At 52.3% G+C, this 12455-nt stretch overlaps 1 protein-coding gene across 2 annotated transcripts in view; it reads right to left on the bottom strand.

The window, feature by feature from the left end:
• Positions 1 to 12455, bottom strand: part of ABTB2 (ankyrin repeat and BTB domain containing 2) — a 186371-nt gene that overhangs the window by 38399 nt on the left and 135517 nt on the right. Inside the window, exons 2-3 of one of the 2 annotated variants that reach the window (XM_061381099.1) lie at positions 11396 to 11542; positions 3963 to 4176 (exon numbers count right to left, since the gene is read on the bottom strand). In XM_061381099.1, the coding sequence (XP_061237083.1) occupies positions 3963 to 4176; positions 11396 to 11542 (361 nt within the window). The other variant, XM_061381100.1, reaches the window with a different exon arrangement.

The raw sequence follows: 12455 nt of genomic DNA on the forward strand, positions 1-12455 counted from the left end.
TCTTTGTTCTTACACAGTTTCTCTCTCTCACCCCCAGGTCCCCCCCTCTATCTCCTGCCACATGGTCTTGGCATTCACTTGTTCCTTCTGCCTGATACTAATCATCATAGTAGCTAATACTGAGCATTCACGGTGTCCAGGTCCTGCTCTAAAAACGTCCTGTCTGCATTAGCTCCCTAGCACTCATAACTTATGGGTGGCTGTGAGGCGTACATGTTACTTGTTTACAGAACTCACACTTTGCAGAGACTAAGGGACAGGTTGAAGGTTCTAAAATCAGACGGTGAGAAGTGAGATCTCTTTGAATTGCAGTTTTCCCCTCCAATTGCACTCCGTTGGCTAAGAAACAGGACACCAGATGTTTCTAAGCTGCATCCCAAATCAGACGCTCCTCCTGGCTCAGTGTCCTGAACACTAGCAGGGCCTGAGCCTTTGGAGCGTGCTTCTCTCCACAGAGGGGCACTGTGAAGGGCTGGGGTGGGGAGAGGGGAGCCAGGGGCCAGGGATGTGAAGCTCAAGCAAATGAACTGGGGTGTAGACAAGCGGCCCACCTTCGTTCCCAGTATTCCGCAGGTGTCTGGCTTCTCCGGGCTGCTGGCAGCACTTCTTGGGGAGTCTGAGCACCCCCAGTGCCCAAGGTTCTGAGGCAGAAAGCCAGATTTCTGCCCCCGTCCACCTCTGCCCCCTCTGCCTCTCTAGCTGTATCTGTCTCCCTCCATGTGCTCTGCTATATGATGTTCTCGTCCAGCAACTCACTGGCGAGACAGCAGACCTCCCTCTGCTCCTGCATGTCTCCACGACCTCCCTCCCCACATCCCCAAACTCCTCATTCCCAGGAGGACCATGCCCTCTGTTCTGGCTCCCCGTCCCTCTGCCTCCAGGCACAGTGAGCAAGGACCGTGCTGAGCCAGATGGCTGTCCGTTCTCCTCCAGACCACGGAGCGGGGGGAAGGAGGCTCCCCCCATCTCCATGGGTAACCCTGGATCTCTGACAGCAAGTGCTTTCACTTTCTGAGCTTGGTCACGGGTGATGATGTGCCCTGCAGGGTGGCAGCTGGGACTAATCCTGTGTTTGAGACCCTGCTGTATGCCTCGCTGGTGCCTGTGATGCAAAGCTGCCAGCAAGAAAGGGATCCTGGGAGGGTGCAGGGAGGTTTCAGCTGCAGGGGCCCTCCCCAGGAGGCGAGGAAGGTGTCCTGGGAGAGGAGAGGCTGGTGGGGCCGGGACAACCCTGGAGGAGGCGGGTCCCCAGGGCTGGGACCCACCCAGATTTTCTTAGAGCTTTAGGATTGGCTTTCAGCTGGGGCTGGGAATGCTGTAGCCTGGCTGGTGGAGGGTGAGGGCCTTCAGGTCAGAGACCTGATTTGAATCCTTGCCCGGGTACTCAGCAGCTCGGTGCCCCCCAGCCCTGTGCCCCCATTTGTAATGTTAGCACGCACCTTGCTGATTCATTGTGGGGCACGGAAGTAGCAGAAGTAGGTAGAGCTGCCCCTTTAAAGGGAAGAGGTGGCTCCTTTCACGTGTGTTATCTCACAGCCCCATTTTACAGATAGGGAGCCTGAGGCGTGGAGGGGCCTGTGTGGGAGGCTGGATCTGAGCTCAGGCTCTGTCTGAAGCCTGTGCTCCCTTCCCCACTGCTTCCCGGCTCACTGCAGTGGCAGATGGAAGCACGTAAGAGTGCCTTCTTGTGCCCCTGCAAAGCTGCCCCCTTGCAGTCCCTACTTCCCTCCTCCCTCCAAACCCAGAGCAGGAGGCCATGGGGAGGATGGTCCTCATGGAGAGATACTGGAGCCCCACCGACTAGTGTAGAGGTGGCCTGTGGCATAGCAGGGACCCAGGATGAGCTTCGTGGACAGATGAATGCATGACCCACCCGGCCCTTGTCAGCATTATCGTGGTCACACACAGCACCCAGCGGGAAGGGAGAAGGGCAGTTTCTTCAAAGCGGAAACCTATGAGCACAGACTGGAGTGGCACCATCAATGGTGTTATGGGCCAAACCCAAGTTACTGAACTGAGCTCCTTAGCCCACGTGTGCGAGGTCATGGAAGAGGTCCCTTAATCCCAACAGAGCCAGACATCCCCAAACCATCGAATTCCCAAGCAGATCCAGAGGTTCTGCCCTATTCTGGTTGCAAGACCTGACCCCATGTTCCAGACCCGGGACAGAGGGAGGAAGCTCAAGGGAATGAAGTGGGGGATGGGAGAGGACAGAGACACTGCCAGACTCACAGAAGCAAAGGGTGTCTCCCTGGAGCCCTAGCAAGCTCCAGCCTCTGTGCACAGGAGTGAAGAGGGTCCCCAGAGCTCTGCTGAGGGTGTCAGAGCATCAGTGCCTCATAGGGACATGTGGCCTGGCCTGCGGCAGGAAGGCCAGCCTGGCTCTCCAAGGGCGGCAGGGCCTCCCTTGGGTGGCAGGGCTCCCAGAGGGAGCCCAAGTCCAGCAGGACCTGCTTAGCAGCCAGGAGGTGGGCCATCAGAGAGCTGTCGGGCTGTCCACCCGCCTGGGTATTCTTAAGGTGTCCTCCTTACCGTGCCCAAATCTGACATTTGGGGATTCTTTTTTCCTCATGGTGGTTCCAATTTTCCATGTGTCTAACACTCATTTGAAATGATTCATGGAAAAATGCCTTTGTGTCCAATTTCTTTGTGCCACAGACAGTGCGGTTTGTAAATAATGGGCTATCTAAACACACACTGGTGTGTATGTTACCACTCCAGCGCAGCTGCAACAATCACACGCAGACAAGCGGCCTGGGTCACACAGGAACCCTGATGCCATGTTTCGGAACATCAGGCCCTGGGAATCCTCCCGGGAGGAAAGCCAGAGGGTGGCCACAAACACATCCCAGGGATTCTGGGCACAGTGCCTGCAGAAGAGCACCTCCCCGGCCATCGCCGCAGCCAATGGCCATGGTCACAGCCCAAGGGCCAAGCCGCCCAGCCTGGGGCAGCGGGTCCCAGGGAGGTACTCCCGCCTCCTCTCCCAGTCACCTTTGCTTGTGTGACCCAGCCTCAGGCACCCTCGGGGACCTCACCGACCAATAAGCAAGGCCCCTCTCTCCCCATCCCCACCCTCTCCAGATGTTTTCTTGGCCCTTTCGCCCTCCCAGCCAAGCTCTGACAACCACAACAATTTCTCCGCAAAGCAGAAACAGCTGGGGCGGAGGGCCCGTGCTCTGACCCCACCTCCCTGCTGGTGCTTCCTTCAGGGAAGCAGGGGCCTCCACTTGCCACCTTCTCACTCTGTGTCAGGCCCTGCCTGCCTCGGCCCTGCATTCGCTAGATAGCTCCCAGAGGATTAAGATGATGATGATCCAATTCCATCAGTTGAGAAAGGGCTGGGCCCCTACCGGAGAGCACTAGACTGAAGCCAGCAGGCCTGGGCCCTGGGGCTGTTCATCCACTAACTTGCTGGGGATCAGATAATCGTCCAGAGCCATGATGTTCCCATCCGTAAAATGAGTGGACGGGGCAAAACATGCCTGAGATTTCTAACAAGAATGATGGTAACAGTGACATCGCGGTCATCAACAGAGGTGACGGCTACCACTGATGGAGGGCCAGTTACCACCCAGACGTTGTACTAAGTGCTTTTTCTGAGAGCATGAGCTCATGCGCGTCTTACCACCCACCTTTCTAGGTAGGAGCGAATACCTCATTTTATAAAAGAGGCAAATGAATTTCTTGGAGCCCAGGTGATGAGTGCTAGAGCTGAGAGGGGCCAAAGCCCAACTTCGGAGCCTCAGCAACCCACAATACATCAGTCCAGGGTCAACAAGCCCCGCTGCACTCCAGGGCCAGACCTTCCTCCATCTGAATGCACAGTCCTCGCCGTGTCAGGCCACCTCCCCACAGGCAAACAGGCCAGGGTCAGGGCTCTTCGGCCACCTTGTCAGGCACTCCACACGCACACGGGGTCGCGTGGCCCACCAGGTACGCAGCCCAAGGCAGAGCCCTACCGTTCATTGTTCAGCGCCATCCTCGGGGGGTCCAGGTTGGGGTTCTCCATGGACTCCATCTGTGGACACCGCAGGAAGTAGTACAGTGTGTGGAGGGCGTCGGGGGACCAGGTGATGGGCTGGGGCGGCTGCCGGGCCTGGCGGGCGGGGCTGGAACCTGGACACAGCGGGTGGTGGCCCTGCATGTGGTGCATGGCGCGCGAGACCAGGTCACCTGGTGGGGAGGCGGGCAGGAGAGAGCGGGAGAAACAGAACACGTTTGAGTCGCCAGTGCACATTCTTCCAAGGATCCTTGCTGGCTAGAGGAACAGTGCCTAAGCCGGCATGCATAATTACTGTTTACCCAGAGGCAGCAGGCGGAGGTGGCAACTGTCACCCAGACGCACAATAGCAATCTAGATTCCCTTTCACTTCCAGTCCTGCCCTAACAGTTCAATGAAACACTTGGCAGGGCCCGGCCCCACCAGACCTTATGCTAATACAGTTTCTTTTTCAACATCCCCACTCTCTCCACCATCCCACGGGCCTGCTCCCGGCTCCGACCATGGGAATCTCTCTGGGCCTCTCCTCTCAGCCTCTAATTCCTGTGCCAGGCTGTGTGGTGGTTCTTTCCCGTACTGTCTGGGGCAGTTCAAGTACTTCTTTTTTTGTTAATTATTTAAAAAATTTTTGGCTGCGTGGATCCTTTGCTGTGGTGTGTGGGCTTTCTCTAGATGCAATGGGGGGCTTCTCTCCAGTTGCGGCCCTCGGGTTTTTGTTGCAGAGCATGGGCTCTACAGCATATGGGCTCAGTAGTTGAGGAGTGAGGGGTTAGCTGCCCCGTGGCATGCAGGATCTTAGTTTCCTGACCAAAGTTGGAACACACATCCTCAGCATTGGAAGGCGGATTCTTAACCACTAGACCACCAGGGGAGTCCCCGAAGTGCAGGTACTTCTGCAGAAAAGGGCTTCCCTTTCCAATGGCCCCAAGGAAAACTCTTACCACCACCGTCCACTATGCTTTCTATGTGCTGGGTGTTCCATTTTTCTAGAAAAAGGATTTAATTTGATTTGTACACTGCTGGGGTCCAAGTATATCCCCATTTTACAGATGAAGAAACTGAGGTTCATCTAGTAAGTAAATATTTACTGACCTCATGCATTTCCCTGGTCACAGGAATGCCACAGTGTCCAGAGGTTAAGTAAATGGTGGAGTCTAGACTTGAATCCACATCTGTGTGTCTCCAAAGTCCATGAACTGAGAGGAGGCCCAGGCCACGGCCTGCCCTCCTGAAGGTTGTGGGGTCCTCAGGTTCCTATATCCTGTGCTGTGATTCTTCCCCAGTCAAGTCTTTTCAACACCCCACCAGCTTAGGACAGGAAACATCCCATCATTGTGTGAGGCCACAATGCTGAGAAAGGATGGTGAAACAACCCCAGGCACCCGCGGGCCCCTCGCTCTAGGAAAAGTGGCGCCTTCCGTTCTTCTCAGGCCTGAGAACTCAGAGGAGCGTCCCCTGCGGGTCAGCTTCCTACACCCCCATGCAGTTCCTCACAGATAGCCCCCTGGATAGAAAGCCTCTGCGCAAAGCTGAACCTATGGAGGGAGAAACCAGCAGGTTTTATTATGGCAGGTGAAGTGTCATTTGATGTTGGCAGGACCAAATAAATCATTCACTTATTCCCTTAAGCTTCCCTGCGGAGCATCTGGGTCCAGTACCCTGTTCCACGTATCTCTGGGGCCCTGTACAGGTTCCACTGCACAACAGGTGCTCAGCAAACATTTGAAGAATGAAAACGTAGCCTTACACATTCACTTCATTCTGAAACATTTCTGGTGGTACTTGACTTGAGCTCATCAGATGCCAAGTCCTCCCATGACCGCCAGAGTGACAACATTTGGTTTCCAAGCAGGGACAGTGACAGTCCTGGAACTAGAGCCCTCCACGCAGGGAAAGAGCCCTCCATGCCCCCTCATCCCTGGGTCCTCACTCCTCTATATACAGCGGACCCTGCTCAGCCCACAGCTGTAGCTTGGGTGCCTCCTGCCAGATCCCAGGGCCAAGAGGGCTGAGAGCACAGAGTCCCTGATACCTGCCTGGTTCCATCCCCAAAACTGACTTAATTGGCCTGGGGCAGAACCCAGGTATCTATAGTTTGTAAAACTTCCCTTGCTGAATCTAATGTCCAGTCAGATTCGAGAATCATCAGGTAAGTGGATTAAAAGCGTAGATTCCAGAGTCAGACCTGCCTGGGTTTCAAACTGTGTGCCTTCTGTAAGTTACTTATCAAAGCCTCAGTTTCCTTATCTGTAAAATAATTGCTTCTAACCACAAGTTCTGAGAATTCAAATAAATAACCAACGTGAAGGACTTAACATCATGCTTGGCACAAAGGGCTTGGTAAAGTTAAATACATCACCATTATTATTCCTGTCCTTTGTTGTCGTTATCCTTCTAGACTACAGGCCACCTTGTCATGCTCTTTCTCCTAGGACCTCTGCCTGCAGTCAAGTGCTTCTCCACCTTTCCCAGGACAGGAGGAGTCCAGCCCTGCAATGTCAAATCCCAGCTCTGCCCTCAGGTCCTGGGTGGTAGAAACTGGTCCCAATAACCCCAGGCCAAGCCGCGTCCCAGAAGCTAGTTGCAGAGCTATGTTGGCTGCAATAAGTTGAAACCCGGCTCCCGTATCTCCAGGTCTGAATGTCATAACCGTTGGCACGACCACAGGACCATGAGGAGAATTCAGAGTCCCTGATAGCATCAAAGAAACCTTGGTGAAATATCATTTCAAAGTTTGATAAGGTAGAAGTCGTTACCATTCTTTACATTTAAGATTATTGCGCTGTCTCTGGTGTAGACCCTGTGGCAGCACGTTTCCAGCCAGAATGCAGGCAAGAAAGTCAAGGAAGGGACAGAGGTGTCTCCTAAGAGTTCCCTAAAAGGGAAGCCAGGAAGAGAGAGGCTTCCTGAAAGTTCAGAAAACCATGAAGGCATGGGAACTAGAGATGGAGACCCTGGATACTTCGCTTCAAGCCAAGCTGCAGGTGACCAGTCTCTCTCAAAGACCAAAAAAAACAGATGCCTGCAGACAACTCTGATCAGGCATCTAAAGACTTAGGCTGCACTGCAGCGCCGTGTAACAGGCAAAGACAGCCGCGTGCTCTGGATGGTCTCCCTGAGAGACTGTCCTCCCTGCCACTTTCTATTTTCTAGGCTTCGTGACAGACATGAAAAGATACGACAAAATCTCTAGTCAACCACCCCATCAGTGAGGCATTTCCATTTCATAGATGAGGACACAGGCTTACACAAGTTACATGTGTCCAGGGGCACAAGCAGCGAGGGGACCAGTCAGGATTTGAACTGTGGTCCCTGTGTACCCAACACATGCTCTCGAGCATTGCAACACTGCTTACTCGAAGGGCAGTCTGCAGACTGGAACAGGTCTGTGAAACTGGTGGTTACTGGTTCAGAAGTTCAATTCAGAAACTGAAAGTGAGCTTGAAAAAATTTCCAGAGCAGCCTGACAGAGTGATTTTTATGCCTATTTAATCTAATAATAAAATAAGATGACTTGCATCTGACCTGCACTTTATTTTGTGTTTCTAGACATTCCTTTTTATTTTATAAAAGTTTCAGTTTGCAATAGAGCTATGCTAAGTTGCTTTAGTTATCTCCAACTCTGGAGACCCCATGGACTGTAGCCTGCCAGGCTCCTCTGTCCATGGGATTCTCTAGGAAGAATACTGGAGTGGGATGTCATACCCTCCTCCAAGGGATCTTCCCAACCCAGGGATCGAACCCATATCTCTTGCATCTCCTGCATTGGCAGGCAGGTTTTTTACCACTAGCGCCACTTGGGAAGCCCAACAGAGCTGAGGATATACCACTCCTGGCCCATCACCACAGTGAGTTTGAGAAGCTGTGGCCTAACGGGGCTGTGCTATTGGTTTGGCACAACTGGGCTCTCAGAGCTGCTTCTGACATGTCTTTGTACTAGAGAATCAATTGACCCTAAGCTTGATGAGACTTCAGTCTAAAGCCCAGGAACACCCAGATGCAGGGAGAAACACCCTTTCTGCTTGCTAGTCATGAGAGCCTTGATCAGAGGTGCTATGGGTTCCCTCTGGGCTGTCTAACGCCCATCTGGAGCCATTGGATAAAAAGAGCAGGGGAGAGACTTCCCTGGTGGCCCAGTGCCTAACACTTTGCACTCCCAATGCAGGGGGCCTGGTTCAATCCCAGGTCAAGGAACTAGATCCCACATACCACAACTAAGGGTCTGCAAACTGCACCTAAAGATCCCACATGCTGCAACTAAGATCTGGTGCAAAAAAAAAAAAAAAAAAAAAGAGCAGGGGTAACCTGGGATTTAACACTGTCTCCAAAATGAGGCCCACACCACCTGGTTCCCTTTAAAAAAGTGTTTCATTTCTTTCTTATTCCCTCCCATTTACATTCTCATAAGTAGAGAGGGACAGAGGAAAAGACAAGTGGCTGGAGCTCCCTGTGCAGCAGATACAAGAGTGAGACTTCCTGACCTACCTGGCAGGCTGGTCCTGGCAAGGTGCAGCGAGAGGATGCATGTTAAACCCGGGCTAAACTCTCAGGGACGAGGTACTCAGTGCCAAGTATCACTAGCCTCATTAAGTTCTTTAGTCTCGGAGGGAAAAACTGCAATATCTGCCTCCACCTTCAGCTTCTTCCTCTTTCATGATGATTAGCAAAAACACTGGTTTCAGAGTGAGAGAGCTTGGGAGTTGTGCAACATGACACAGCCAGTTGGGTCGTTGGTGAAAGATGCTCTGGGCATCCTTCTTACCTTTGGCCTGAGGAATGGCTGAGCCAGGATAAGGACCAATCCTAGGTGGGCTTTAGGAGGCAAAAACTGGGTGACAGACGATTCATTGGGCTTCCAGGTGGCACCAGTGGTAAAGAACCTGCCTGCCAATGCAGGACAGACAGGTTCGATCTCTGGGTTGGGAAGATCCCCTGCAGGAGGGCATGGTAACCCACTCCAGTATTCTTGCCTGGAGAATCCCATGGACAGAGAAGCCTGGTGGTTTACAGTTCATAGGGTCACCAAGAGTTGGACACAACTGGAGTGACTCAGCACGCAGCGAATTCATTTCTGCACACACATGGCTCAGATACTGTCCTCAACACTAGAGATACGTACTCCAGGGGTACAACAGAGAAGGTCTGCACTCTTGTGATGGTGACTTTCTAATCACATGGGCGAGATGACCAACTACTCACCTGCCAAGTGTCCATTAGTGCTTGGAATAAACCAAAGCCGTAAGATGGGGCACAGAGGAGTGAGGGTGGGACCTGGAGTCTCTGCAGGGTTTGTGGGCAAGGCCTGTATAGTAAGTGTTATTTGGCAGAAATTTGGAGAACGTGCCATGATTGGGCACCTGGGGGAAACGGTCATGGGCAGAGGAACGACTAGTGCAAAGGCCCTGGCAGGGGAGGATCTTGGCCAGGAGACCAGGGTGGTTTGCAGGGCGGTCAGCAAGAGAAGAATAGTAGGTGATGAAGCCAGATGCATGACATCTCCAGTCCCGGATTTCATGAGTGTGTTGGAAAGCCATGGGGAGAATGGAGGGGATACTGAGCAGCAGAGTGACATAATCCAATTTGGGTTTTAAATAGCCCTGGTTTGGGCTGAGTTGTTGGAAGTGAAGGTGTTGAAAGGAGAAAACCAAAAATCGGGATAGTTTTAGAAGGTAGAAACAACAGGACTTGGTCCCTGGGCTGAGTGACAAGGACAGAAAGATGACAAGCCTGTCCCCTGAGAGTAGTTTCTGAATGCCCCCCTTGTGTCTGACTGTGGTTTGTAACGGGCTTGGAGACTACCACAACAAAGGGCTCTATGATAAAAGTCAAGATCAGATTCCAATCTTGACCTCAGCTGCCTTGAGATGCTGGTGGCTGGGCCGTTAGCCACGTCTAGGAAGCCCATGCGTGAGTGTGTGCTAAGTCACTTGAGTCGACTCTTTGCGACCCTATGGGCTATAGCAAACCATAGCCCTAAGTAATTCAGAGCTTTGCTAAAGCTAGACACAGCAGGAGTCAAGCCCTCACTTGGATTCTTCCAATCAGCAGTCTGACTTGGGGGCAATGACTTTTCCTCTCGAAGCCTCAGTTCCCTCACCAGGACTGCTGAGCTGTTCTGCAGAGGAAATGAGATCACGTGACTAAGGTGCTTTATACAGTGCCTTGCATACACTAAGTGCTCACAATGTTCCGAATGTGAAACAAAACCCAAGTGCTCTCCAGTGGACTGAAGCCTACATATGTTCCCCATTGTCCTCGGGCCAGGAGAGTTCATCACACAGACTCTGCATAGCTCCAAAGACAGCCCACACACCCAAGCCCACTTCCTGCAGGGGTCCCAAGGGGCAGGGGACCCAGGTGGCCATGCTGGAATGCCCCTAGGAGACAAAGAGCCTGAAGTCCCGCTTTCTGAACCAGCCCTTTTACCAATCTGCTCTGTGACCTTGAACCAGGCACCTTTACTTCCTGTCCTGGGAGGGAAGGAAGGCTGGGGGCAGGAAGGAGGAAGCTGTGTCCTAAAGAAGCAGAAAGGCTTGCCATTCACTATTCAGGGGCCAGAAACCTCAGAGAAATCACAAGCGGAAAAGGCAGGAGCAGAGTGAAACTCCATCTGTTTCCACGTTGTGTGCTACGACCCCGGGCGGGTGTGCCCACCCTCTGCTGGGTGGGCTTATGACACAGGAAGGGAGAACTGAGGAGGCTGAGAGTGCAGTTTGATTGCTCAAATAATCGGGATAACGAGAGGGAGAGACTGGGGGCACGGGGATCTCTGGCCTCCTAACACACTTTTTTGAAGCAGCTGTCAAGCGGTAATGACCTAGACCCATGGGTTTCCCAGTGTGTTTCAGAGAGCCCCGAGGTCCTGGGGGATGCCCAGGGCGCAGCAGGGCTGAGTCCGCAGACCACACCCGCCTTCTGCCAGCCAGAGAAGTTCTGCTTTTTTCTTCTTTTTTTTATGTTGAGGCTTCAGGACATGCGTTCTTTCTAACACTGGCTATAAATTCAGTCTTTGGGGCCAGGCAGGTAAAATAAATGCGTGAGACAGGTCAGCTATGAGATACCGAGGTATGTGACAATGAAGGGAACGCCTGCTGTCCCCTTAGCTACCGCTCGGCTCCCCTGATCACCAGCATTCAGGGCTGGGGCACAGTTGTGTCAGATGGTCTGATTTCTCTAGAGAAACCAGAGATCTGGGTTTGGATGTGATTAAAGGCACCTCCTGGTCAATCCACGCATGAGTGTGGGCCACTGGTTTGCAACCTCTGGCCTTAAAGGATGGACAGTTTTCGGAGAAGGCAGGACACGGGCAGAGGAGGAGGAAGCCAGGACCCAGAAGGCGGGCTCTTCCCCACCTCTCCCTCGGGGCCAGCGGGCTGTGGGGGCTCCACTCACTCAGCTCAGAGATGCTCCCCACACAGGTGGCCAGGAGGGACTGCTCCAGGGTCCGGAGCTCCAGCTGCGCGTAGGCGTCGGCTCTCTCGTCGTGGCCCAGGGATCCCCCGTTGTAGGGGCTGAAGTATGCGGGGAGGGAGAGGACACCTGTAGGGAGACAAGGTGGATGTCAGTGAGTATAATCAATAAACAATCGATGATAAGAATAAAATAGTTTTATTTGAGCCAAATGGAGGACTACCCTAGAAGTGTGCTGCCCAGATTACTCTGAGAAACTGCTTCAGAGAAGCAGAGTCTTCAGCACAGTTTTGTACCTTGTCAGAATAAAGAATATTAAACAAGTCAGTGTTACATCTCTTCAAAGTGTGAAAAGAAAAAGAAAAGAACAGACCGGCACGTACACAGAGTCATTAAGGCCTTTGCACCTGGGAAGGGAGTCTTCATCATCCAGGGAGAGCCAGTAGCAGCATCCCAGGAAGAGGGGCATTTCATCTTTATTTTTCCATTTTTTTAAAAAGATTTTTTTGGCTGTGGACCAGTTTTAAAGTCTTCATTGAATTTGTTACAACACTGCTTCCGTTTTATGTTTCAGTGTTTTAGCATGTGGGATCTTAGTTCCACAACCAGGGATCGAACCCCCACCCCCGCACTGGAAGTGAACTCTTAACCACTGGACTGCCAGGGAAGTCCTTAAACTTTATTTTTAACGTAGACATTATTTGCTTCCGGTCAATGTGCCCTTTTCTTCAGCAATTAAAGCAGATGTACAGTGTATGTTTGATAGGCCACAGGTTATTTTGGTTAGCATAAAATTCAAGTTAGGGACTTTCCTGGTGGCCCAGTGGCTAAGACACCAAGCTTCCAATGCAGGAGGCCTAGGTTCGACCTCTGGTCGGGAAACTGGATCCTGCATGCTGCAACAACTAAAGATCCCACATGCCAAAATGAAAACCCAGAGCTGCCAAATAAATAAACAAACAGCAACAAAAAATCAAATTAACTCATGTATAAGCCAGAATGACTTCCTTATATCTCAGTATGTGAAAATGTCTTTTATCAA

Source organism: Bos javanicus, chromosome 15 (assembly GCF_032452875.1).
Source record: "Bos javanicus breed banteng chromosome 15, ARS-OSU_banteng_1.0, whole genome shotgun sequence".
Taxonomy (NCBI): Eukaryota; Metazoa; Chordata; class Mammalia; order Artiodactyla; family Bovidae; genus Bos; species Bos javanicus.